Here is a 23,925-nt window from a genome sequence, read left to right as displayed (position 1 = left end):
TCGAACACCAGCGTGTCGGGGTTCCCTGTGGCACCGGCTCAATTATGCCAAGACGTACGTCTTGGTCCAGACCGGCCTTTACCTGTCTTTTCCAGTGGTGGGGGACTGGAATGGGCGTATGAACAGCCGTCGGTGTTGCATCGGCCTTGAACTGGATATCTAGTGGTGTGCCCGTCATCTCCTGGAGTGGCTGGTGCTCGCAGGTATTGAATGCGCTGCTGGCAAAATGGTCTCTGATCCAGTGCTCTAACTTCTCCCTGTTTTCCTCGACGGCTGGAAGCGGCATCTTCTCCGGGATCGCGGGCACTGGTGACCTCTTCAGACACCCACAGGGCGCTGTGTGGGTCTGTGCTTTGTTGACCTCATCTGGGTCTGTGCGCTGGGACGTAACCTTAGATCCGTCCGGTCCGTTTTCGGGCAAAGGGAAGTGTTCCGGCACGACTCCCAGGTCTCTGAGGGCCCTTTCAGATAAATAGAGGCCGTGCGTGTTGCGCGAGATGTACACTACTTGTCTAGTGACTCGTCCTTTGGCCTCAATCCTCAGCAGAAGTGAGCCTATCACCTCCAATCGTGTGCCCGTTACGCCAATGATGCGGTGTGAGGTCTTCAGGAGAAGGTGTTCCGGACAGCGCAGGAGTTTCAAAATCTCCATCCCCCCAGAGCAGGTCATGGCTCCAGTGTCAGCGCACGCTGTGGCGCGCACGCCGTGGTCGACTTTACTGCGCTCGATCCCTGTGAGACGCTTCCCGAATCTGGAATGGGCTTCCTGCATGATGGTGAGCGTGACTGGAAGTTCTGGATGGCGTTTTGGCTGGCAAGTCGTGAACTGACCATCTTTCCACTCCATGTGAGACACTGATTGTGCACTGCTTTGGGAGACTGTAGATCTGGCAGTAGTGCTAGACGGCAGGGCGCTGGCTGACTGAGCCGGTCCGGAGACGTTAGCGTGCGCTGATATCTCATCCATACCGTCTCCGAACGCGTCCAGGGACGACTCAGCGCTTGCACTCACTGGCTGGGCAGCCCGACATGCACGAGCGAAGTGATTTCGCTTCTGACAATTTGTGCAAGTCTTACCACGTGCTGGGCAGGATGAGTGCTGGTACTTGTTGCCGGACGTCCTGTGCCGCCCTCCGCACCAGCGACACGGACTGAGCTCCTCCTGGCTGTCAGCATTGGGCGGCTTGTCAGGTTTGTGTCGCTGCTGTTGATATGCAGAGCGATGAGCCGCCGCAATATCTGGTGCTGCCTGTCTGCTGGTCGGCAACACGCCCGTCTGAAGCTGCTTCTCGCTATCGTCGGCAGCCTGCATCGTGAGAAGGGCCTGGAATTTCTGTGCGAATGTCGGATACCGATCGGCTGCCGACAGAATTTGGCTTTGATGCTCTGGGTTGTAAAGACCGACAACCATCTGCGTCTGTAGCACGTCCTCCTCGTAACTGATCGGGCCGGGCTCGGTGCTTTCTGCGTGAGGTCTATGCGCAGTTACTGAGAAGTCGCAGAGAGCGGCTTTGGAACGTAGCCGCGCTACGAAATGCGTGATATCCTCACCTTGGGCCTGTCGAAGTGCGTGGAACTGGCTCCGATGAACCGCAGTATGCAGGCCACGAACTGCCACCGCCTTTATCTGAGAGAGAAGATCGGCCTCATTCGACTGACTTAGAGTTGTTCCTCGCAAGTGGAACAACTGTCTTTCCAACTCCGGGCTGCATGCCGATAGGAGCTCGTGTCTGATGGCTTCCTCTCTAACAAGTCCAGCGACTGTCTTGTATCTTTCCCATTGAAAGAGAAACAATCTCCAGTCTTCGTCACTGGCATCCAAGGCTACCGTCGGGCGGCATGCCCGTGGTGTTGCTGTCGAGTTTTCTCTCGTCAGGAGAGCACGAAACTGCAGTTCGGTGAGAGTAATTAGAACAGGATTCTGTGTGTTTTGTGGTGGGTTCATTTCATTTTCTTCCACCGACCGCGCCATGAATGATATGCAAATGAAATTCAAGTACACATTTTCCAAGTTCTACTTTATATTCTAAATCATCCGCAGTTTCCCGTTCTCGTCACACTCATTTAATTAACACTTGTGCACACGCGATTTTGTTATGCATGTTCTCCCGACATGCTGATTGTTAATAACAACCACGAAAGAGTTGGTGAGGATCCTTCACCCCCCCCCCCCTGTCGGCAGTGTTCGCGGTCGTGCGGTGACGGCCTCCAGACCCGCTCTGTCACCTGCGTGGACCGCCGCTCCAAGAGGCGGCTGCACCGACGGGCGTGCCGCCGACAGAGGGAGCCGGCCAGCTCCCAGTCCTGCCGCGGCTCACGCTGTGGGGAATGGAAAACGTCCGAGTGGACGCGCTGCTCGTCCTCCTGTGGAAAGGTCGGTGGGAAATGTGGGGCTGTTGAATGGTGGATGTACATTTTGTATATGTCCGAGCTGTTTGCGCTAGTAAAAAGACGGTGATGTTATGTTATGTTAGCTCGGAACAGGATATTTCGCTGAAAACCGAAAACGATTTTTGTTTATTTCGACTTTTTAGCAACTGAAAAGTTGTTTCTCTTATGAGCTAAACTTCAATTAGCATCAACTTATACTTGCCGTGACTCGCTATTCTACCTGCTGTTAAATAGCAGTCTGTCAGTATAAGTATTTTTTATGTTCCCTGCTCTTGCCTTCACGATCATCTTTAACTTGAAAGTTCTTCTGACTGAGAAATAACAAATCGAATTTTATTTACAAAGCGTGACTCTCATCTACAGGGCATCCAGCGCCGCGAGGTCACCTGTATCTCTCCGAACGCCATTGCTCCCCTGCCGTCGGACCAGTGTGACCCGGGCTCCAAGCCGGTCCCGCAGCAGTCGTGTCGAAGTCACGCGCGGTGTCCGTCGGACGAGCCGCAGAAGAGACAGTGGATCCGTGGCGCATGGGGACCGGTCAGTACCCGGGGAGGGGGGTGGACGATAATCCGAGCATTGTATTACAAGAGTTTAGCTTCATCCTTCACACAAGATCTTGTAAGCTTAGTTCGGTCAGTAATGATGCGGCTAGCTTAGGTATGTGCATTGTTCATGCGTTCTGTTAGTAAAAGACTACCCTCCTATTCGTTCCCAGAAGAACTAAAAGTTGTATGAACTACGGTCATTGTGAGCGGCGGTACCCGTGCAGTATCTGTCATCTGACTGTATCTCTGTGCTGCGGTACAGTGTCTGACTGTATCTCTATCCGCGCCGTGTTACAGTGCTCCCGCAGCTGTGGAGGCGGTGTCCGGAGGCGGACGGTTCTCTGTCTGGACAGCAGCTCCAAGACGATGTGTGACTCCCGGGGCCGGCCCAACCGGACCGAGGCGTGTAACGAACAGCCCTGCCCCGGCTGGCACGCCGGCCACTGGGGACAGGTAGGCGCACGGACTACTTAATCACAGTATCGAATACTTAATCACGTACTTTGTTAACTTTCGTCCTGCCAATTTGATTTCACTAATTTCATCTAAATGCTGAATGCCCTCATACCTCATCGCACTTAGCGTCGAACGTTGTAAATAATTTTCTGCTTGTCTAATAGGAATCACATTGAATAATGATTTAGTAGATTTTTATGAATTGATTCATTGATATTTTCGTTCCGCTTGTGGCGTTTACACGTTACGCCGTCCGGTACAGTCTAACTTCAGGCGGCGACAACTAGTGCCATCTATGGTGGGAACTGTGCGGTACAGTCTAACTTCAGGCGCCGACAGCTAGTGCCATCTATGGAGAGGAATAGGAGCTATGCGGTACAGTCTAACTTCAGGCGCCGACAACTAGTGCCATCTGTGGAGAGGAATAGGAGCTATGCGGTACAGCCTAACTTCAGGCACCGACAACTAAAGTGCCATCTATGGAGAGTAATAGGAGCTATGCGGTACAGCCTACCTTCAGGCGCCGACAACTAGTGCCATCTATGGAGAAGAATAGCGGTGCAGTCTAACTTCAGGCGCCGGTAACCAGCGCCATCTATGGATGAGACTAGGAACTGTGCGGTGCAGTCTAACTTCAGGCGTCGACAGCTAGAGCCATCTAGGCTCAGGAAGCTCAACTGTGCGGCACAGTCTAACTTCAGGCGCCTTCAGCTAGCGTCATCTATGGAGGGTACCGTAAGGTGGGGCTATTAGAGACAGTGGGGCTATTTGAGACAGTATTTAGAATTTGTTTACTTTAATGAAAAACAATATCAAATTCTTATCTGTATTCAATGTAAACGCGTTTCGATTATTTCTTTATCAATACATTGATACAATACAGATAATGAAAACACACGATTCAATGTGGATGAATTGAATCGTGTGTTTTCATTATCTGTATTGTATCAATGTATTGATAAAGAAATAATCGAAACGCGTTTACATTGAATACAGATAAGAATTTGATATTGTTTTTCATTAAAGTAAACATTTGTCAAAATGAACAATATATAGTATTTAGAATTGTTATAAGTGAAAAACCATTTGAATTTTATGCTTAATTTTTGTTCAGGCCATTTACTGCTCGATTCCACACCTCCCTGAGCAAAAATATCACACAAAAATCAAACGATCTTCATTTTATGGCGATTTTAAATACTGTCTCAAATAGCCCCACTGTCTCAAATAGCCCCACTTTACGGTACTAAAAACTCTGCGGTGCATTCTGACTTAAGGCGTTTACTCAAACGTCATTTAGCGACACAAACCGAAAGCGTTGGGGCAATGTGATTGCGGGCGCTTACTGCCGATGCAAAACTCTTCTAAGGACCTAGTATTCCATATATCTAAGTCTACCTCCTAAGCATGTATAATGTATATCATGTTGGCTCTTGAAATATTGCTGTTTTACCTCTATTTCCCATGCTAAATGTGTCTCCTAACCCAGACAATGCCTACCATCCTGCCCTCACCACCCCTGCGCTCTGCCCACAGTGCAGTGTCAGCTGCGGCTCGGGCACTCGCCGGCGGCGGGTGCAGTGTCAGTCAGAGGCCGGCAGTCAGGCCGACCACCACTGCCCGCCGGCCGAGCGGCCGGAGGAGACGGAACCGTGCCACCAGCCGGCCTGTCCCATTGAGTCACTGCCCGTGGCGGCGGCGCTGCGCAGCGAACGCAGGCCCGTCGGACAGCCCTTCAAGTGGGAGGTGGCTGCCTGGTCCAAGGTAGGGATCCGGGGAGGTGCATGGGGCGGTGCTTGGCGGCTGAACGAATGACGATGGGGGATAGCTGTGGCTAACTGTGAGACGTGTCTTGTGTTTGGGTATGTGAGGATACGGGGATGAATGAATTTCTGTAAGGTGTAAGGTGAATGAATGTCGTTACTAACAACCAGTCGTATCTCAGGATGCTGGTATCTAGGGCGTAGGCGAGGGCAGGAATTAACCGTCTGTATTGATTTCTAATAACTCTGATGTGTCGGGTATGGTGGTGCTTGCGAGTAAACGACAAGCTATACGTTTCCTGCTATTTATGTGCATTTTATGTTTTGTATGCTTAATGGGTTCTTATAAAAGATAATCTACTTTTGTTAGAGTAGCTTGCCTTCCTCTTGCTTTTCTGAATGGTGAGCTTTCGCTCTGTTTTTGTCTGGGTTTGTGTTTGTTTCGAGGGAGCAATGTGCTAATCAGTTAATCTGATTTGCTTTTATGTGTGCGCTTGCCTTTGGGAATTCGCTTTGTGTAAAATGCACGAGGGTTTTAGGCATCGTGCATTTAAAGGAATGAGTCAAGGAGATCAAATGGCAAGGACATCCTATTTCTTTTCATCCTTTCCGGTAATAACTATTCCGGATGAATTCAACAGAAAAGTAATTCTGCAAAGAAGGATTCCCATTCCAAACTAGCGCTCTTTTTCGGAGAACCGTCTTGCCATCTGCTCTCTGGCGGCGCGCGCTCTGTTGGCGCGTTTTCTGCGCGTCGGTTTGAGCGGCGGCGCCGGCGCGGCGCGCGCTCCCGCTGTCCGCAGTGTTCGGCCAGCTGCGGTGTCGGCGTGCGCACGCGCGCCGTGGTGTGCGTGGCGCGTGCAAGTGGCGCGCCCGTGCCGCGCGGACTGTGCGCCGGCAGGCGGCCGCGCCACAAACGTCGCTGCCGCGTCAGACGCTGCTCGCACTCCTGGGTGGCCGCCGGCTGGGGCAAGGTAGAGGACGGGGAGGATAGAGGCCTGTGCTGGCCGGCAGAGGCGGGATGGTCGAACGTTGCGTTGTTTTCAGCATGCCCTGTCGCTTTACGTAGCTGCGGTCAGGCTGTGTGGCTGACGGCTGTGTTTGTAATGCTGCATGCTGGTTTGCTGCTGGTGGGTGCATGATGCTTTATAACTGAAGGGCGCACATATTTTCAATGCGGTGACCGTGGCTGGTGTTTGGTGAATGTACGCATTTGCACACTCAGTCCATACTCACTTTAATGCGTCACGAAGAATCTACTCAATCACATCAGCTGACAAATAATCGTTATTGTTAATGAGTAACAATTATCAAAGCATTACAATTCCCAAGGCCAGAAGATAGTTACGCATGCTGTGTGACTTCATCCCTTTTGGGTCGAATCAATGCAACATGCTAAACGGTGTTTGGCCAGTGGACATCCTCGGTGACCGATGACCGAGCCCTCTGCGGGCTGGTGCGCAAAACGGACACGAATTGCGGTTCACTTTACACATACCTAACCCTTACAGTATGTCATACACCTAACAGTCCAAATGAAATAACAGTGAAGCAGATATGACCTGTAATGTAAGCGTCAATGTCAACCTTAGGGTCTTAGGAACCACCCTACACGGGACGTGTTGTGGGCTGTAGCTGTTGAGTGTTGTTCGTCCTAAACTAATTTGCCTACACTCGCTAATAGTGGAGGGTAGATGAACTGTTTCCGTTGGACTCAGCCCCGTTAGGACAGGCCGAGGCCATCCAGCCGAGAACAAATGGCCACCCCATTGTAGTGTGATCCAATTGGGTCTGACCTCATCGGCTGCCTTTGAGGATGACCGTTTATCTGGAACAGAATGGGCGATAAAGCTCGAGGCTGGAATAGTCCTGCAGAGAGAGAGAGAAGTTTACCTGTGTTTCTAATTTCGTGTTTTTATGGTTTGAATTAATATGAGGTTAATTTCCTGGTGTGATATTGCGGCTTCAGTCATTTTCATCTGCTCTTTCATATGCAAATGATTGCTCACCTCTCTCCCGTTTAATTGAGTTCGGTAGCTCAGGCTTCGCTGATAATAGCTAAACATAACCCATGATGTGATCTTTTTAATTAACTGAGCTCTTGTAATAGCAAACATGTGTGAGAATTAACCCTCGCCCGCACATGCCATTTTCCCATCCTAGAACGCACATGGGGGGGGGGGGTTGCCACCCCCCCCCCGCGCCATTTCGTTCCTGTTGGAGATAGAGCTTAGCAGTAAAGACCAAAAAGATTCTTTGGGAAGAGACGAATCCAATGATACCCAGTTTTACCTTCTCAGGTCAGTCATTGACCTTCCAGGTCAGGTCAAACTAAAAAATGTTGCTGTTTTTGGTCACCGTTGGATATCAAGTGTGCTGCTTATCAAATACCGATGACGATGCTGTTTTCTGGTGCCAAGCCAGCTAGAACCTCTTTGTCACACTACCCGACCAGAATTTTGCTGCTGAGGTCATTTCAGGTCAAGTTAGGTCAAGGTCAATTATATGTGTTTGTATGTCTGTGTGTGTCTGTGTGTAAACTGATTTGTGCACCGATTGTTTTTGGGTCCATATTACATGAAATCATGATCTGAGAAGCTTTTACCAAAAATGCAGTCAAAAAACTTCAAAAAAAGTAAATTCAGCTTGCCTAAAACGCAATTATCTTAGATGACCTAGGTTGACCTTGACCCTGACCTTGACCCCTGTTCATCGTCGAACAACATGTTCCATGATAGGTGGGAGGTAAGACTGACAAAAAAGGCCGAAATCAGGGTGTCAAAAGCTCATAAGGCCCATGGCAAACGCAAGATGTTGAGAATTGGCCATTTGGGTCATGACATGACCTGAAAAACAAGGTCATATCTCCAAAACCAAAAATCACAGAAACTTGAAATTTTCAGTGGACATCAAGAAAGGATAGAGGAGCAGCTATACGAAAAATCAGCCTTCTAGCTCTAAAAATGTTGAGTGCAGAGTAGAAAGACTACCTGGGGGTGGCAACCCCCCCCCCCCCCCCCATGTGCGGGCGAGGGTTAATGACCTGCGTAATTCTTTTTTCCACCCAAAGGAAGGCGCTATACGGAGAATATCCCATTGCGTCATTCAAAAGTGACTTACACCTCTCACCGGCCAGCTGTTTGCGTGGTGTAGCGGTGAGCCCACTCGCCTCGTGATCAAATAACTAGGGCTCGATCCCCGCCGCCGGCCGAGCTTTTTGGCGCGTTGTAGGTTAGGTTGTAGGTTTGTAGGTTTGTAGGTTGTAGGTCTGTAGGTTAGGTTGTAGGTTAGGTTGTAGGTTGTAGGTTGTAGGTTAGGTCAGGTGAGGTTAGGTTATGTTTGTTTTTGTTTGGTTTGTTTACCAAGAAGCATCTTCGGGTATAGCGCCTTCCTTTGGTTGGAAAAAAGAAACACGCTAATGACCTCCGTCACTACCACATCTCACAACGGCGCCCGTTAGCACTAACGCCACCTGTTCGGCCGCGGCTTACTAACAGTGCGGCCGTCTGCCGCCGGGCGGCGCCAGTGTTCCAGGTCGTGCGGCGCCGGTGTTCAGCACCGCCCGGTGACCTGTCGCCGGGCCGGGGCTGCGGACGGTCCGGCGGCGCCCGACTCCGCCTGTCCACAGGGCGAGCGGCCGCCGGCCAGCCGCCGCTGTTACCGCGCCTGCCACCACCAGTTCCGCTGGCGCCCCGAGCACTGGACCAAGGTAGAGCACGGCCTAGAGAGAAAAAAAAAATGAGCGAGACTACGATAAAAGCAGCGCTGTATATATGATTGAACGCAGGTTTGCAGTGTTCACCTATTATTTTGGCATTTTCTTTTGTGTTATAGCTAACACGTCTTCGACTCTTTTATCTGCTAACCTGTTTGATCATATTGATGTTTGATAGCTCGCTAACATGTCTAATTTAGCTGTGTTAAACCACTTCCTTCCCACAATGCCCGACTCTCTCCCTGTGATGTCACCTGTACCATCACCTCTTTTCGTCTTCTCATCCGGCAGTGCTCGAGAACCTGCGGCCCGGATGGGTTCCGCTATCGTAAGGTGCGCTGTGTTGACCTCTCCGGGAAGCCTGTACACCGGAGAAAGTGCGCCCGCACCAAACGGCCCACCCGCCGGCGGCGCTGCAACCGGCGGCCCTGCGGCCCCACCAGCTGTGCGGAGGTGGGGGACGAAGGATAGCTCATGGTAGATAGTACTTACCTACTTTGCCGGGCTTATAACATTGAGCTGCTGGAACTAATATGTAATAAGTCATAAGTGAACGTCTATTTACACTATTGACACTATCTAAAGACACTTTCGCGCGAAAACGAATCGATGTTTTCACAATGATAAACTTTTCTTACTTCATTTTTCTGTTCATTTTTTTTTTTTAGTTCCATTGTCGGCATCATATTGGCAAAATTACGTATTCCGGCACACCACTGCGGTCCCGACACTGACCTCCGGCTCCTCGGTGGCCAGGTGAGGTCACGGTCACATCACGCCAATGACGGCAACTACCAGCTGTTCATCGCAGGCAGAAACGTCACCATCTACTGTCACGATATGAACGGGCCCGAGCCGGTCGAGTTTATCACCCTGCCCGTGGAGAAACACCGGCGCCGACACTCCAACTTTGCCGAGATCGACCCAAAACGGTGAGCGGCAACGGGACGCTCTGGCTGTTTTTGTTGAGGAGCATTTATACTATATTATCGGGTTTCGCTGATAAAATGTAAAGTAGTATGAAGTGTGTTGGCACAAACTTTATTGCAAAATTGTGAGTTATGTTTGCGCACACTAGTTCAACGGTTGGCGACAAATTTAAAATACACTTTACATCTATAAGCTTCGTCTCCTAATTTGCGGCCATCATTTCTACAGTACCTATATGCTCTAACCCGTCTTCCTCGTTTCGACAGTCTGATCCAGGCCCACACGTGTCCCTACAACGGCAGCCGGGTGCGTCCGGCGCGCTGTGACCTCTGCGTTCGCTCGCGCAGTTCACACGCCGGACTGACTGTCTTCAAACGGGTCAGACTCAACACCACTTCGCTGCACATCATGCGTAAGTCGCTGGGCTGTCGTCGACTTCTCTGCTGATCGTGCTTCCTTTTTCTGTCTTTTGTATACTGAAATTAGCTGGATGAATGAATGAATGAATGGAGGCAAACTAAATTCACGTAAGGGCTATGCGTATTGCAATGGCTAAATTTGTCTTAGCTTAAAATGCGCTGGAACTCAAAAGACTTCCTATCTTGAATGCTCAACCTGAACGCTTAAATTACGTTGGCTATATGTAATATGTATAATTGTCTGAGTCCGTGCTCAAGTTCCACGCAGCTCATGACACACACGCTCACCCTCCCCCGTCTATCTGTCCACAGCGTGGGACTTTACGTTCTCGCGACAGCTGCGAGGCCGGCGAGTGAATTTCGGCGAGGCGGGCGACTGCTACTCGACAGCGGGCTGCCCCCAGGGGCGGTTCAGCATTAACCTGGCCGGCACCGGGTTCCGACTGGCCAGCGGCCTCACCTGGGTCGGAGTCGGCAGGGAGCCGAGCGTGCACGTCAACATCGACCAGGTGGGAACGCCAGCCTCGGTTTTGGCTGAAATGTTGCTTGAGGCAACCGCAGACTTAGCCGCAGTGTCGCAGCTGACTATGATGAATCATCATTGGATAAAGCTTAATTGATTAAATATCTGAGCAAAGACTTATTTTATGCGGCTAGTACACCTTTTTGCGTTGTTCGATGGCCAATCGTCATAACCATTTCGGCATCAGTTTGGACAAGCGTCATTCAGAATAACCCATCGGCGATGTGCATCACTGTTAGATGGTCGGCAAAACAGGCTGGACTCCATTTAACCATTCTGCATAACTCTTTGTCAATGAGCACAATGTTCGTCATAGGCAAAACACTTTGTCAGATTGTCATAATGCTTCGACATTTCACAAAATGGTTAGTCGATGTGCAAAATTCATCGGTACTGTGCGTAAACAATGACTGTTTATTTAAAACTTTCGTCAATGATCAAAATGTCAATGATGCAGTGCTTATCTAGCCATATTCAATGTTTAACGTTAATCACGCATTCAGGGATGAGGCTTATGACAGTTCCAGCGCAATTTGCAACCAATTAACCATTAAATTCCGAAAAAGGCAGTTATACCATAGCTACGAGGAGACTGCCAGCGCCATACCGAGTAGGCATGTATGTAGATTCTTGAGCGTCGGACTCCTAAACGCTTCGATACAAACCACGAAGTCGGCCGTCATTATCGCGTCACTGCCCGTGCGATGTCATGGGACAACGCCTCGGGCGGCCGCACCGGTCGGACTCGCGAGGGAATGGCTGACAGATGGCAAGCCGGGCCCTGCCGGCCGGACACCTTGGTGTTTGGGGCGGGGCTGACTAATCCAGCCTGTTGCCTGTTCCTTGGTGTTTGAGGCGGTGTTAACTTATCCAGCCTGTTGCTCTGTTGCCTGTCCATTTTTCAATCAGCCGATAACATGTCAGCTACGTCCATCTACATTGTACCTATGGCGCTCATGAACGCTACCGATTTTTATGTAGGTAGGTCAATGGTCTACGAGTTTCGCCACCTATGCCTCGCACTGCACTGTATAAACCCGGTCATATTTATACTTCTCTGTAAAGGGACGATCTGTTTTTAGTTTTGACGAAATGTTATGAGGAATGCCGAAATTAGCACGGTGATGTTTTGGTGAACGACGAAGGGATATTAACGAAAGACGAAGCATTTATCCAAATCGTCAAAGGTTTTGCCGGAACTCAATCAGTTATGGCGAATAGCGAAGGTAATACCAACTGACGAACTGTGGAGTGGGATCAGCATTCCGTTTTGCCCATATGCTGAAGGTTTTGCCGGAATGTCTCTCACTGGCGCCACCTATGTGCTGATCGGACGAATGGGTTTTGCTGATTGGCCATCGAACAACGCAAAAAGGTGTAGTTGTACTTGTAGTAGCACTAGTTGCAAGCGAGTGGGCACAGGCCACAGGCCTACCTTTGGCGCTGTATCCGACGTCGCTAGATGGGCTGGTGACCAACGACCTTCTTCACCGTGTCCTGATCCGATCTGACCCCTGTGTTTGGTCAGTGACCTTAGTCACCGTGACCAGACCCCATATGACCCCTGTGTTTGGTCAGTGACCTTAGTCACCGTGTCCCTGATCCCTGTGCCCCCGGTCGGCAGTCGAGGATGTCGGTGCAAGGCCGCTGTGGGGGCTACTGCGGCACCTGTCAGGCCAGCTCTGCGCCAGACGGCATTCGGTTGGAGCTGGCGCCGTCCTGAGCGACGTCATCTCCGGTAAGGCCGTGCTGCTAGCTATGTTTGAAGTTTTTTATCGGTTTACTTCTTTCGATTCATGTATTCTACCTGTTATAAGCCTTCAAAATGAGTCATCTAAATCCGTCTTAAAGTTATCTTTAAACGTGCTTTTGAGAAGCTAGGCGTAATACTTATATGTGTTTGCCGTGTTTCTTATCTCGTAGAGTGCCCTGTCGTTAACAAACCACTGGAATAAATTTGTTGTGTTATGATGCATGTTATCTATTTTTAAACTTTATTTGAATGGCTTTTGTGGCTTTATTCGAGCGGTGCGGTTGTTTGATGGCAGTTTGTGTTTTCAGGCCGGCCGTCGGTTGCGCCGGCGGAGCCCATCATGTATTGGTATCATGGATGCATCACACATGGATCATGCGTCGTACATCGACTGGTGCTAGTCAATCATCGCTCTCGGCTCGCGTGGGATGGCCCGTCGGTGCCTGTTGATCGGCCAGCCTGGTCATTTACAGCTACGAGGACCCGAGGACTCGAGTGCCATAGCCCATAACACACCGTGAATGGAGTGCTATGGACAGAACTTAGGTACACGGCCATCGAAATGAAGGCAATACACAAGTGCCACATTGACTGAGCCCGTGGGCATGTTGATTTTGAATCTCACTGCTGAATGGGCGTTTTGTGTTGGTGACGATGATTTAGTGCGTCTGTTTAGTTGGCAGCTGGTGTGGTCTTTGGACTGTGTTCACGCTGCTATTGTGACGTCATATGGTGACGTCACATGACTGCCATTTTGTCTCTGGCTACTTTGTTGACTTTATATGCTTATGCTTTTAGTGTGGTACGCTGCTTGACCGTCTACCGTAGTGAAACGCGTTTCGTTACACATTTTATTTGTTAAATGTGGATCATTCATTTGTGCGAGTTCCATCGTATGTGGTTCTTTCCAGCTTGTAGCTGAAGCGCAAACACTGCCTTTTTGGCAATGGTACCTTTTTACCAGCGACGCTTTTGGCGTCACCGGCTTTTTTGTGAGGTGCCAAATGGAAAGGTGTCTTTATATTTTTAAGTTTGTGTGGTGTTTATGTTACAACAAAACGAGGACCGCTTGCTAATCCCTGCTATCTTAGGTATTTATGGAGAATCCTCTAAGATAATCTTGATAATCTTTTTAGATGATATCGTTGCAACGTATCCTGATGCTGCCTTACCCCACTTCTGGGGACGTTTAGTGTAGATCCGCTCTGTTGTCTATGTTTGGAATGATTTCATCTTTCAGCCTATCCAGTACTGAAGCATCTCGACCCACAACTATGTAAATATCAGCAATGTGTTCATCCCTGAGCGGACTGAATGCTGCCATTAGAAGTGCCAAATAGCGTGCGGCGCCCTCTGAACTGCGCTAACGGACGCCAGTGTGTCTCGTAGGGCGACTGTGTTTCCGTGTCACTCAGCAGCCTGTGGTCCCGTTGTTGGGGACCCGGCTGTAATACCACCGACCGACCGACTGCCATCCGCTGCTGCCTCCGACTGGCGCTGAAACCGGACGGCAACGCGTCCTAACCCACCAAGAAGGAACGATCCCGTCTGCGCTACGTACCCCTGCCACGATCTGCGCTTCGTTACGTACCCCTGCCACATCCCACTGCCACAGAATCAGTGCTGAACAGTTCTCCGCGCCGACAGACCCACCCGAGCCAGCGGACTCAATGGAGATATGAGCAGCTACTCTGGTCGATAGCTCGTCCCCGTTGCCTGCTGGGCGGATGGATTGTGGTTTGGCCGGCGTTGCGGCCAATGGTGAAGTACGAGTACAGTCCTACCGTACAAAGTTGCCTGCCACTCAACTGCCACTTTCTTTGTGTTCTGTTTCCCCTAGACTTACGCCGATTCGAGTCTCTATTGAGTCTCCGTGTCTGTGCTATCTGACCTGAGTGATCTGAGCTTTTGTGAAGCGGTGCTATGCCACACAGACGGACGCGAAATTGTCGTGATGCAGCTGAATACAAACCGACTCGTAACAAGTGTCTGGTGTGATGTATGCTGTGGTGTCACCTCTTACAGTATGCCATGCACAAATGTGAGTGCTTTTGAGTGTGGGCTGTAAAATAGCATGCAATGAGTGGAAAGTAAAAATGAGAATATGCATGTAATGACGCGACATCTGTAGCACACCCGGCGCTATAGCTAAAAGTACATACACCGTAGGTGGCAGCATTATCCGCAGTCATCCGTCTGTTCCGGGTGGCAGTGAAAATCACATTGTAGTTGACAAGGAAGCACCCAATTAAGATTTTCCCCTTTTTATCAAATTCTTATTCTAGGAGGAGCTTGTTATATGATACAAATGATAACGTATCATACTGATTTAATCAGCAAATCATTCGCTTTGGTAGTTAGAAAGAACTGCGGCCGGTTCTATTCCTATATCGGTCACCGGAAGCGTCTCCTGTTTTCCCGGCATATTCCGAGTGTCTGGAACTGCCGAACCCCATCCTGGCTTCCGGCGTCGATCTGTGCCATCCTATCACACCGAACCCGCGACTAGTGACCCAGCTTCCGGGTCAGGGCAGAGTCGCCCGGGTCACCGCGTCCCCGGCGGTCCGCCGACCGGCGGCGGCACATACCGTGACCGTCACCGTCGGCTGACCCCTCCCCTCCTCTCTCCGCCCCTCCCCTCTCTCCAGTTTTCATCACTGGTGACTGTGAGACGTCTGTGAGACGCACTCACCCCGACTACCCAGTCCTGGAACAAGGCTCCCGCTTCTGAGCGGCTCCCTCCCGAGTCCCGTGGGCTCCCGGAGACACCGCTCCCCTCTGAAGTCGAGGGGAGAGGAGCAGGGCGTGACGAGGGGAGGAGTGGAGGGATTTGCACCCCTTCAGTCCCCTCCTCTCATCAGGGGAGGAGTGCAGGGATTTGTGCCCCTTCAGTTCCCTCTTCCCTCGTGTAGACCCAAGAATCCTCAGAGACAATCGACGGAGAAAACCTCGAGGGAATGCAACGCATGGTTTGTTGAGCCAACCGTGCACATCTCCAAGTTGAGCTTTCATATTTCAGTCTATTTTTGAAAGTGCCTCTGTCTTGCAATTTTTATACAATGCATCTACAGTAGAGGATCCATTATTTTTATCTCAAGAGATATTCCACAGCTGTTTATGACGAGACGTAAAACATGCCACATCATGGAATGCCTATGCACACCCTCGTTTGAAGCTTCAGATGTGAGAAACCATGGAGCTCGGCAATCGGCATACGAAGAGGTCTATGGAGAAACCCAGGATCAGCTGGGCATGAAAACGGAACCGGACATTGACGTTATAAGTAGCCCTTCTGCCCCTTGTATGAAAGCGAACGTACCGTCAACTGTGCTCTGAGCAACGAATCTGCCATATCTTGGCTTGTTGGTGGTACTCTCTTATTCAGGCGTTAAGTTTGAGCTTAGTTACTACAGGAGAACGTGCTGAAAACCGCATATGTGAATTAAACTTAGTGAATATAGTTAGTGCCATTGAGTTCAGAAGCCGTCAAGCCGTCTCGATTTATCCTTAATGAATGATGAATTATATGAACCAATGAAAACTCTTTTATCATGGTACCTACGTAGGTAGGTACCACAATGAAATGAAATAATTTATCGTCGCCACTCATCGAACTCGTAAATGAGATGTAAGGTAAACGAAACCGCCCCTTGATGCCCTTCTGCCCCGTTAATTTGTATGACTGGGTAGTGGGTACTGTCAGCTGTGCATACTATTCAGCAAGCCTGTCATACAGCGACTTGTTGGTGGTAGGTACCTACTTCTTGTCCAGGTGTTAACCCTATTAGTGGCAGGCTCCTGGCTACCCCATATTAGTGGCAGGGGGGGGGGGCTGTTTACGACCCCCCCCCCTTGATATCTCGAGATCTAACGGGCCGATTTTCAAAATTCAAACGGCATTCGATTTCGCTCAACGAGATCTACATTTCTAAAAAAATAAAATTAAAAATGTCAATAGGGGGGTAGAGGGGGGTAAAAACGGGCAAATTGCAGATACATTTTAGACTGTTTATCACGGCCAGGTTTCTGAACCAATCTTAACGCAACTTTTGCCGATCGATAGAGAATGAACCAGGAATTCACATGGATCCTAAAAATATGCATTTTCAAAAATCATAGGCGGATACAGATCATTGAGATTGGGGGTACACAAAAAGTATAGTAAATAAGGTTTTTGTTGGTACTGTTTCTAAAAAGGGTGGCAATGGTCTTGTTATGTTACAATTTTCTCATGAGAGAACGACTAAAATTGTATTGGTCATGCATAGGCGGTGTCAGGGCACCTATGTTGGGAGGTAAAAAATAGCCCCCCTTTTTGGACGCCTGGATCCGCCTATTATAGCAAAAACGTGTCAAAAGAGGATGCACAATAACTTTGTATATGTTATCACATGATACCTTTCATTCACTGTTCGTAAAACTGGTGCGGCATCGTGATCTTCGCCCAAATGACTCGCTTCACGAATAGGACCCCCCAATTCCCAGTGCTCTGGAGCCGCCCCTGGTAAAGTTATGAACTTGAAATTTTCAGGGAATGTGCCCAATTTAGTTTTAGGAAAAGTCAGAAAATTTCATCATCGTAGCTTCAGCGATTTCGGAGATATTCCCGAAAAACCTGAGGGGTGGATAAAAACAACCCCCCCTGTCACTAATAGGGTTAAGTTTGATATATTTCAGGACGTGTTAAAAAAAACACACACACACACACAAATAAGTGAATCCAATCTAACAGTGTTGAACAGTGTTAGTCAGTGAATGATGCTATTGATTTAAAGTCGCCAAGCCGCCCTTAGACCATCCACGATGAACTGTATAAAACCCGCGATGCCTTGTCAAATGTGCGACGATACAAACTATTCGTCTGCCTGATTGATTGCCCTCAGCATCATCAAGCTGGCCGGCCCCGAATGGATGCATCGGGACGTTTGTTCATAGCGAAACGTCTTCATAGCGAAACGGATCCGTGATCAGACAGCTATGCATGCTGGAATGGGTCCGATCAGAAACCAGCGCTAGTTATTCCTGAACCCACGGATCATGATGATATATCACTGAGCAGTGAGCAGTGGGCATTATCCCTGTCGACTGAGACTGATGGCTGAGCATGGTTGTAGATACGGGGGCCGTACATTTATTATCAGAAATACCACGGCCTACCGACCCGATCGAGTCTGGAATCTGCACTGTGCTCCGCTGTCCCGGAATGGGCAATGGAGCGTTCATGTGCATAACGACATTATTTTGTTAGGTATGTGTTTCGGATTTTCCAGAAGAACGTCCGTATAGTTGAATGTAGCATTCGGTGCTAGTGGGTGCCTATCGGTGTTTTTTTTTTACCATATGAGCATTCCGAACCCCGATCCTTATCGCGATAACGTTCTTTGAGGACGTTCGTGTCCTACAATAAAATTATAGGTACACAATGCATCCTATTTTGTTACATAACTGCCTGATGTTGGGCACTGTATTTACTTATACCTACATACCTACCATATTTTAATTTTCGAAATATCTTTAACAACGATGTCTACGCTTAGTATTTCCCATAGATGTGTTTTATGCATTTCCTATTATTCGTTAAATTGCGCTATGTGAGCGCTCCTCAAAAATATAGGTACAAGGGTGATCCCCTCGACTTTCAATAGGATTAGAATCACGTCAAAATTACATTGAAAGTAGTTCTGAGATCCATGTGGTTAGTGATTTCCCGAGAAAAATGCTATGTCATTTTGTGATTGTGATTATCGACTTATTCGTGAGTGGGCAATGGGCATGTTTCAATTCCATTTAGGCATCAAATTGTTACTAATAATTCAATGGGAAATGGCAACGAGTTTTGCATTTAGGACTTAAAAAGTTTTATATTTATGAAATTCGATGGGATGATGCATAACCTTCTCATTGGGATAAGCTTGAGATATTTGCCGAACCTCGAAATTTCTTTACTATCTTAGTTACCTATTAATTAATATGGAACATGGTTCGCTTCCGGCTGACTCGATTTTATATCTATTATCTCCAACGACGACCCACGTGTCTGAGCGTCTGTCACTCACGTGGGCGCACGTGCCGACCCGTGGCCTGCCTCTCCCTCCGCCACCCGGTCCGGACGGTATCGGCCGTTTTTGCCTCGGTAAAACGGGTCTCCGAACTAAAGCTGCAGATGCCGCGGTCTGCGCGCCAGCCGCGAGCCGGGCAGGCCAGCGGCCCGGCGGCCGCAAAAACGGCTTCCGCCGGCAGATAATATTTGCAGTTGGTGCAAAAACAGGACGCACCTCTTGTGGACAAATAGAGTGCAGTCGCATCCAGGTGGAGCGACCGGGGCGACATCGAAAAATGTCCATCATTTGCGTTTGAAAACGCACCGGGCTGACGGAAACCGGCGCGGATATGGGTTTGCCATTAGTCTGCTCACTCCATTGGTTCACCCTGCCTGCGTCCCCCCCCCCCCCCCGCTCTGTAGGGGTGCTGTTTTCAGGGAAAACACGCCGCGGGGGTCGGCACGTGCCCCCGTGTTTCCTGAGGGAGGAGTCATGCCGCAGAGCCCGCCTCGAACGGCGCGGCTGAGGCGGCGATGATGGACGGCGGCGGCATATTTCGGCGCGCCGGAGACGCTCTCGACGCGGCGGAGACGGTCCCGGCGCGGCGCAGCGCTTCCGCTGGGTGCTGGTCCCCTGTTTCCGGCCAGGATGTGGAGATTACCTGGGATAACTGCCCGGAGAGCCGGATCGAACGGGGAGGCGCCGACATCCGCCCTCAGCCCTGGGGCTCTCAGCAGCCGACATCTCAGCAGCCGACGGCCTCAGTCCAAGATCGATACCGATTGATTCGGAGGATTTCGGTACCAATCAAAACGTCGTAAAAGATGTCCAGATGTCTCAATAGCTCTCAGTCTCAATATCATCGTGGTACCCGAGTAACACAGCCGATAACCAGTGGACGGTGCCGATTTTCACCCGAAGTAGTCCGGAGCTTTCAGCAGCGGGCAGGCTGCACCTCAGCAGCAAAGGATATAAGCAGCCAGCAAGTCTTAGAAGCTGGAGCACTCGTCGGCTGACTTCTTAATAGCATACAAGGATTATTCTCAGTGAATGTTGTTTTCTGCATTCTGCAGATATATGCCATGTACTTATCCTCCATATTTTACTGAAGGCTCTATGCAGTCGAAGTAAATTTGAATACGAATGAATTCATATCGAACACAGATATGTCAACCTTCCAGTAGAATTTGTGGCGACATTTCCATGGGTCCGGGTTCCATTTTCAGTGTCCTTGCACAATGCATATGTCTGGTCGGTGTCATCATGGCGGTCAGACAACAGTCGACATTGCTGGCGCCACGGTGCGCCATAAACGTCAGCTGCGGACGCGCGACCACGCGGGCTGAGGTCGTCGGTGAGCGGCCGGCGCTGATCGTATCGGCGAACTGCCTACCTGCCGACTCTCGGACGCTTTCCAGGAACGCGTTTGGAATGGATTCAGTGCATGAGATATTGAATAGTTCTGCGAGAGTTACACTATCGTGCATCTCGATTGACGTATCTGGCCTGGGTTTGGACGTTGCATGTCAAACTGAGTGGATCATCTCAGTCTTCTATTGTTAGTATTGATAAATGCTGAATAAGAGCTATGGCTAATGGACTGCACTTGGATTGTCGCATTGTGCATGAATGCACTAACACTGTATACAGATATACAGATTACGGATGATACAGATTACAGATGGTCTACTCGCTACACTATTTTAAGTTGATGGACTTTATTCAGTGACCAATAATTGCTGACTTCATACCGTTTTTGGACACGAGTTTCTTCATAAGCCAACGAATCAAAAAATGTTAACATTTCACAGGTAAACTCCGACGCTTTGGCTCAAAAGGTTGGAAAGATTATAAAAGTTTTTATTTCTGTAAAACTCAGTTGATGTGACTGATTCCTCCTCCGCTTCCCTCCTCACAAACGCACACCAGTCACCACTTCCCCACCAGCGGACAGAAATAACGACAGTGATTCTGGTGGCACTTTCAACAGAGCACGACCTGTAGGCATCGGTCATCTGCACATGCTCTACGGTAACAATGGAAAATCAGCATATTTACCTCCGTCTTTCATCCTGGGTATCATATTGCTTCATACCAATTTTCTCGGAGGAGCAGTATACGTCGGGTGCGGTTTGCTATGCGCACGCTATCGTATACAGTAGTCAGCTTTGTGTATGGCCCTCCAGGTATTGAGTGGCTGGTTGCCAACATCACAATAATCGATCTGGATTGATGAATACCTACGTCTAATGGCTGTTGAAAGCCACTGCCGAAATGTGTGCACGAACCCTCTTCTCATTTCTATTGAGTCATTTTACAGGAGTGTCTGTCATTTGAAGTTATTTCACCAAAAGCACATAGGCTAACCAACCACTCTTTTGCTGGAGGGCCGTACCTATAACCCCCATCCTTGACTTCCTCCTCGGACCTTTCAAATCGTCTTTAGGAATCGACCAGCATCCGGGTGTGATGAATTGCACTTGGTTAATCGCAGCGGCCAAATTAACCCGGTGTGATGATCGCCAGGTATATTTATCGCATTTTGCTGCCTGGAGATGGTGTGTGACCGGCGTGCAAAGCGGCCACGATCGTCTACACTGGGCATGACACGCGGTATGCAGTATGCACAACGGTATACTGCCGCTTAACACCCACATAGAGAATCAAATCGGATGTAAATGGTACTGCGGTGCAACATTATGCAAATTGGCCGGGTCCATTATAGCCTGTTGCGAGTGACCACAGACAGCAATTGTTTTCTGCTCGTGTGATAAATCGTTTTACATTTCAGTCAGAATGTTTTATGTGTGATTAAATGGTTATCAAAGTTCCCGAATCCCGATACTGCGTCAAACACATGCAAAGTAGTTATACCGTATCGTCTCCAACCGCACAATGTGGGCACTTGTAAGGCCCTCAGAAACCCAAGCCGTCTGTGTACATATTGTGCGTATTGTAATGCACCGCGGCCGGGCCCATGCCTCACATGGGATATGTATTCTGCGCGCCCGAGCTCCAACGAGCTGTGCCATCTTTATCGCGCCTAAATCAAACGGTAATCGGCAATTCAGATTGGCCCACTGACTGAGAACACCGCGCCGCCGGCATCGGTAATGAGACCAACCTCATGTCCTGTTGGGTTTTCACTTAAACGGTCGTTCTCCATTGTAAATGTGACGTATCGGTTGATCGGCACTAATTCAGCGGTGTACTGGTGCCGTCACCAGCTGCCGCCTCACCAGAATCACCAATGCTGCTCTGACCGCGGCCCGGGCCGCGGGGTCAGTGGTGAGCCCGTGTAGCGGGGCGGGTGGTGTCCGAGACACCCCGGTCAACGTGCAGGTTTTATGGACATGGCGTATACCTCACCGACCCAGAGAGGCTAGTGGGTGCAATGACTGTCTGCTCGCAAATCAGAGAAGTATGTGCACCTGTGCAGGTGATTTCTTACCGTGGCTGAAATACATCGCCAAATCTTCCTGTCGTTTTCCCTAATGTGTGGTTTGAAAAGCGTCTACATTATTGTGTATAGAAAAGACAGGCATAGTTACACAAAAGCTATTAATCTCATCCCCTTGGCATGAGCTAGTGAGCTGCGCTTATATTATAATGACAGTTAAGTAAAATAGAAAATAAAATGTGCATAAACTAAAATGTGATAACGTCTTCGGCGCTGACCCATGAAGAATAGAATTTACAACAAAAATGATTTCTGAATAACGATTTAATGTACCAATAATTTACATGGATGACGGGCATGTCTGAATTGCAAGGCCGAAGAGCAGAGAGCGTGCTGGAATGTTTCGTCAAGCGCCGCTAAGGGTTTCGCCGTTCAAACTTCAAACATACCTAACCTTGCATGAAAGCCTGAGTTGGCGTGTGTTGCACTGGAGAAATTGGGCGCCATCTATCCATGTTCAACGTTCATGGTTACCCATAGCTGTGTGGAAATCCTGATGTTGGGCACTCTGGTGCGAAACAAAGCGAATGTGATGTTTATGGATGGGATGATAATGTTGCAGATATATTATCATTCCCCTCAAATGAAAGAAAATGATTCAAATGAGCAGACTGCAAAATGTTGCAATGGGATGACCGTTCTAAATGAGGCCCTGCGAATTTTAGTGTGATTTTTTTTTAAAAATTTCATTTCAAGTTGTGTGATGTTTCAGTACACAGTAGCTACGTCTTGCATTGTGTATATTCAAACACATACTTGACAGGTCACGCATTGTACACAGTGCAGTAAAAAAAAAAAAACGCTCCCATCTCCATTCCCCTATTTGCTCCCTTTGCCCCCACGAGACAGGTATCTCGCTAGTTCAGGGTCAGACATAGGGTCACGGTCCAGGCCCTGGGCAATAAACTGTGCCCGCATTTCCTGATAGAGCTCGCGATACTTTTTCAGAAGGTCTGTCGACCTAGGAAGCTGCTCCGTCTCTATCATCAGAGAAGGGGTTTCGGTATCTGTTAGGATCGTGGCGAGGTCGTTCACAGCAATATCGGAGCCTTTGTCGTCATGCGTATCGAGTAAGCATTCGTGGTCGTTCCTGTTTCTCGATTCACACGAGTTTTCACTGCCCCCAGCTTGCCAATTGGTGTCGTCCTTGTCGTTGGGTTCGATGCTGCTTCCAGTTGTGTGGGCTGCTCCCATGAGAAGTGACGTGGCGTTACCACGGAGCACGGCAAGCGACACTCGCTGAAAGAGGTACTCTGTAGCCCTCCTGTCGCCGCTTTCACGTGCTATTCGCCGACCTACGTCCTTCAAGAACTGGACAGTGGACTGTCCCAGTGAGCCACTCGTTTCGACGGCGATGGGCTGGAACTTGAAACGCCTTTCCAGCGCTCCATAGCGGCGCCTCTTCCGGCTTTCGGCGGCTTCTGCTGCAGCTCCTGCATGGACCGCCGATTTACCGATGATGTAGCTGGCGTATGTATCGACGCAGGTGCTATCCCATATAAGGCACTTGCCTTCGGTGAAGGGGAAGGTGGTCATCCCATCCGGGCGCCGGCCGTCGCCGCGATCAAGGCCTGTTGGTTCCAGCACTGATGGCATGCCTGCGCTGTGCAGGGCGCGTTTTATGACATCATTCAGCGCGGAGTGTCGCGGCAGACGGCCCGCACTCAGTTGGCAAGACAGCGAGTGCAGCCCCAGGGTGTCGACGGTGGATCCGCACCGGCAGCGGTGAGGAGCACATACCGGAGCGCCGACTCGAAGAGCAACAGCTACTCTGAGAGTTTCATGGTCGAGAAGTGTTCCGAGACTGGGCACAGGCAGTGCGTTCAGCCATGCACCGGAGTGCGGCTGCGCTGCTGCGTGAAGTCGGGCACGGTGTCTGTCATCGGGACTAGCCTCGAGCAGCTTCGCAGCTTCAGCGGCTGCCGCGGT

General features: G+C 49.6%; 1 protein-coding gene across 8 annotated transcripts in view; it reads left to right on the top strand.

The window, feature by feature from the left end:
• LOC122380162 (A disintegrin and metalloproteinase with thrombospondin motifs 20-like) overlaps positions 1-14,481 on the top strand; it is a 99,879-nt gene extending 85,398 nt beyond the window's left edge. For 2 of the 8 annotated variants that reach the window (XM_043363037.1, XM_043363042.1), the window contains 12 exons: positions 2,183-2,374; positions 2,755-2,928; positions 3,234-3,389; positions 4,929-5,156; positions 5,959-6,129; positions 8,682-8,864; positions 9,162-9,323; positions 9,627-9,802; positions 10,067-10,212; positions 10,532-10,728; positions 12,367-12,480; positions 12,804-14,481. In XM_043363037.1, the coding sequence (XP_043218972.1) occupies positions 2,183-2,374; positions 2,755-2,928; positions 3,234-3,389; positions 4,929-5,156; positions 5,959-6,129; positions 8,682-8,864; positions 9,162-9,323; positions 9,627-9,802; positions 10,067-10,212; positions 10,532-10,728; positions 12,367-12,465 (1,884 nt within the window). In that variant the 3' untranslated portion in view covers positions 12,466-12,480; positions 12,804-14,481. The remainder of the gene's footprint in view (positions 1-2,182; positions 2,375-2,754; positions 2,929-3,233; positions 3,390-4,928; positions 5,157-5,958; positions 6,130-8,681; positions 8,865-9,161; positions 9,324-9,626; positions 9,803-10,066; positions 10,213-10,531; positions 10,729-12,366; positions 12,481-12,803) is intronic. The other 6 variants (XM_043363044.1, XM_043363040.1, XM_043363038.1 and 3 more) reach the window with 3 other exon arrangements.
• Positions 14,482-23,925: the final 9,444 nt, after the last annotated feature.

This window comes from Amphibalanus amphitrite, unplaced genomic scaffold (genome assembly GCF_019059575.1).
Source record: "Amphibalanus amphitrite isolate SeventyFive unplaced genomic scaffold, NRLGWU_Aamphi_draft 000092F_arrow, whole genome shotgun sequence".
Lineage (NCBI taxonomy): Eukaryota > Metazoa > Arthropoda > Thecostraca > Balanomorpha > Balanidae > Amphibalanus > Amphibalanus amphitrite.
The sequence above is the reverse complement of the archived record's forward strand: the minus strand, read 5'-3'. Positions and strand labels throughout refer to the sequence as shown.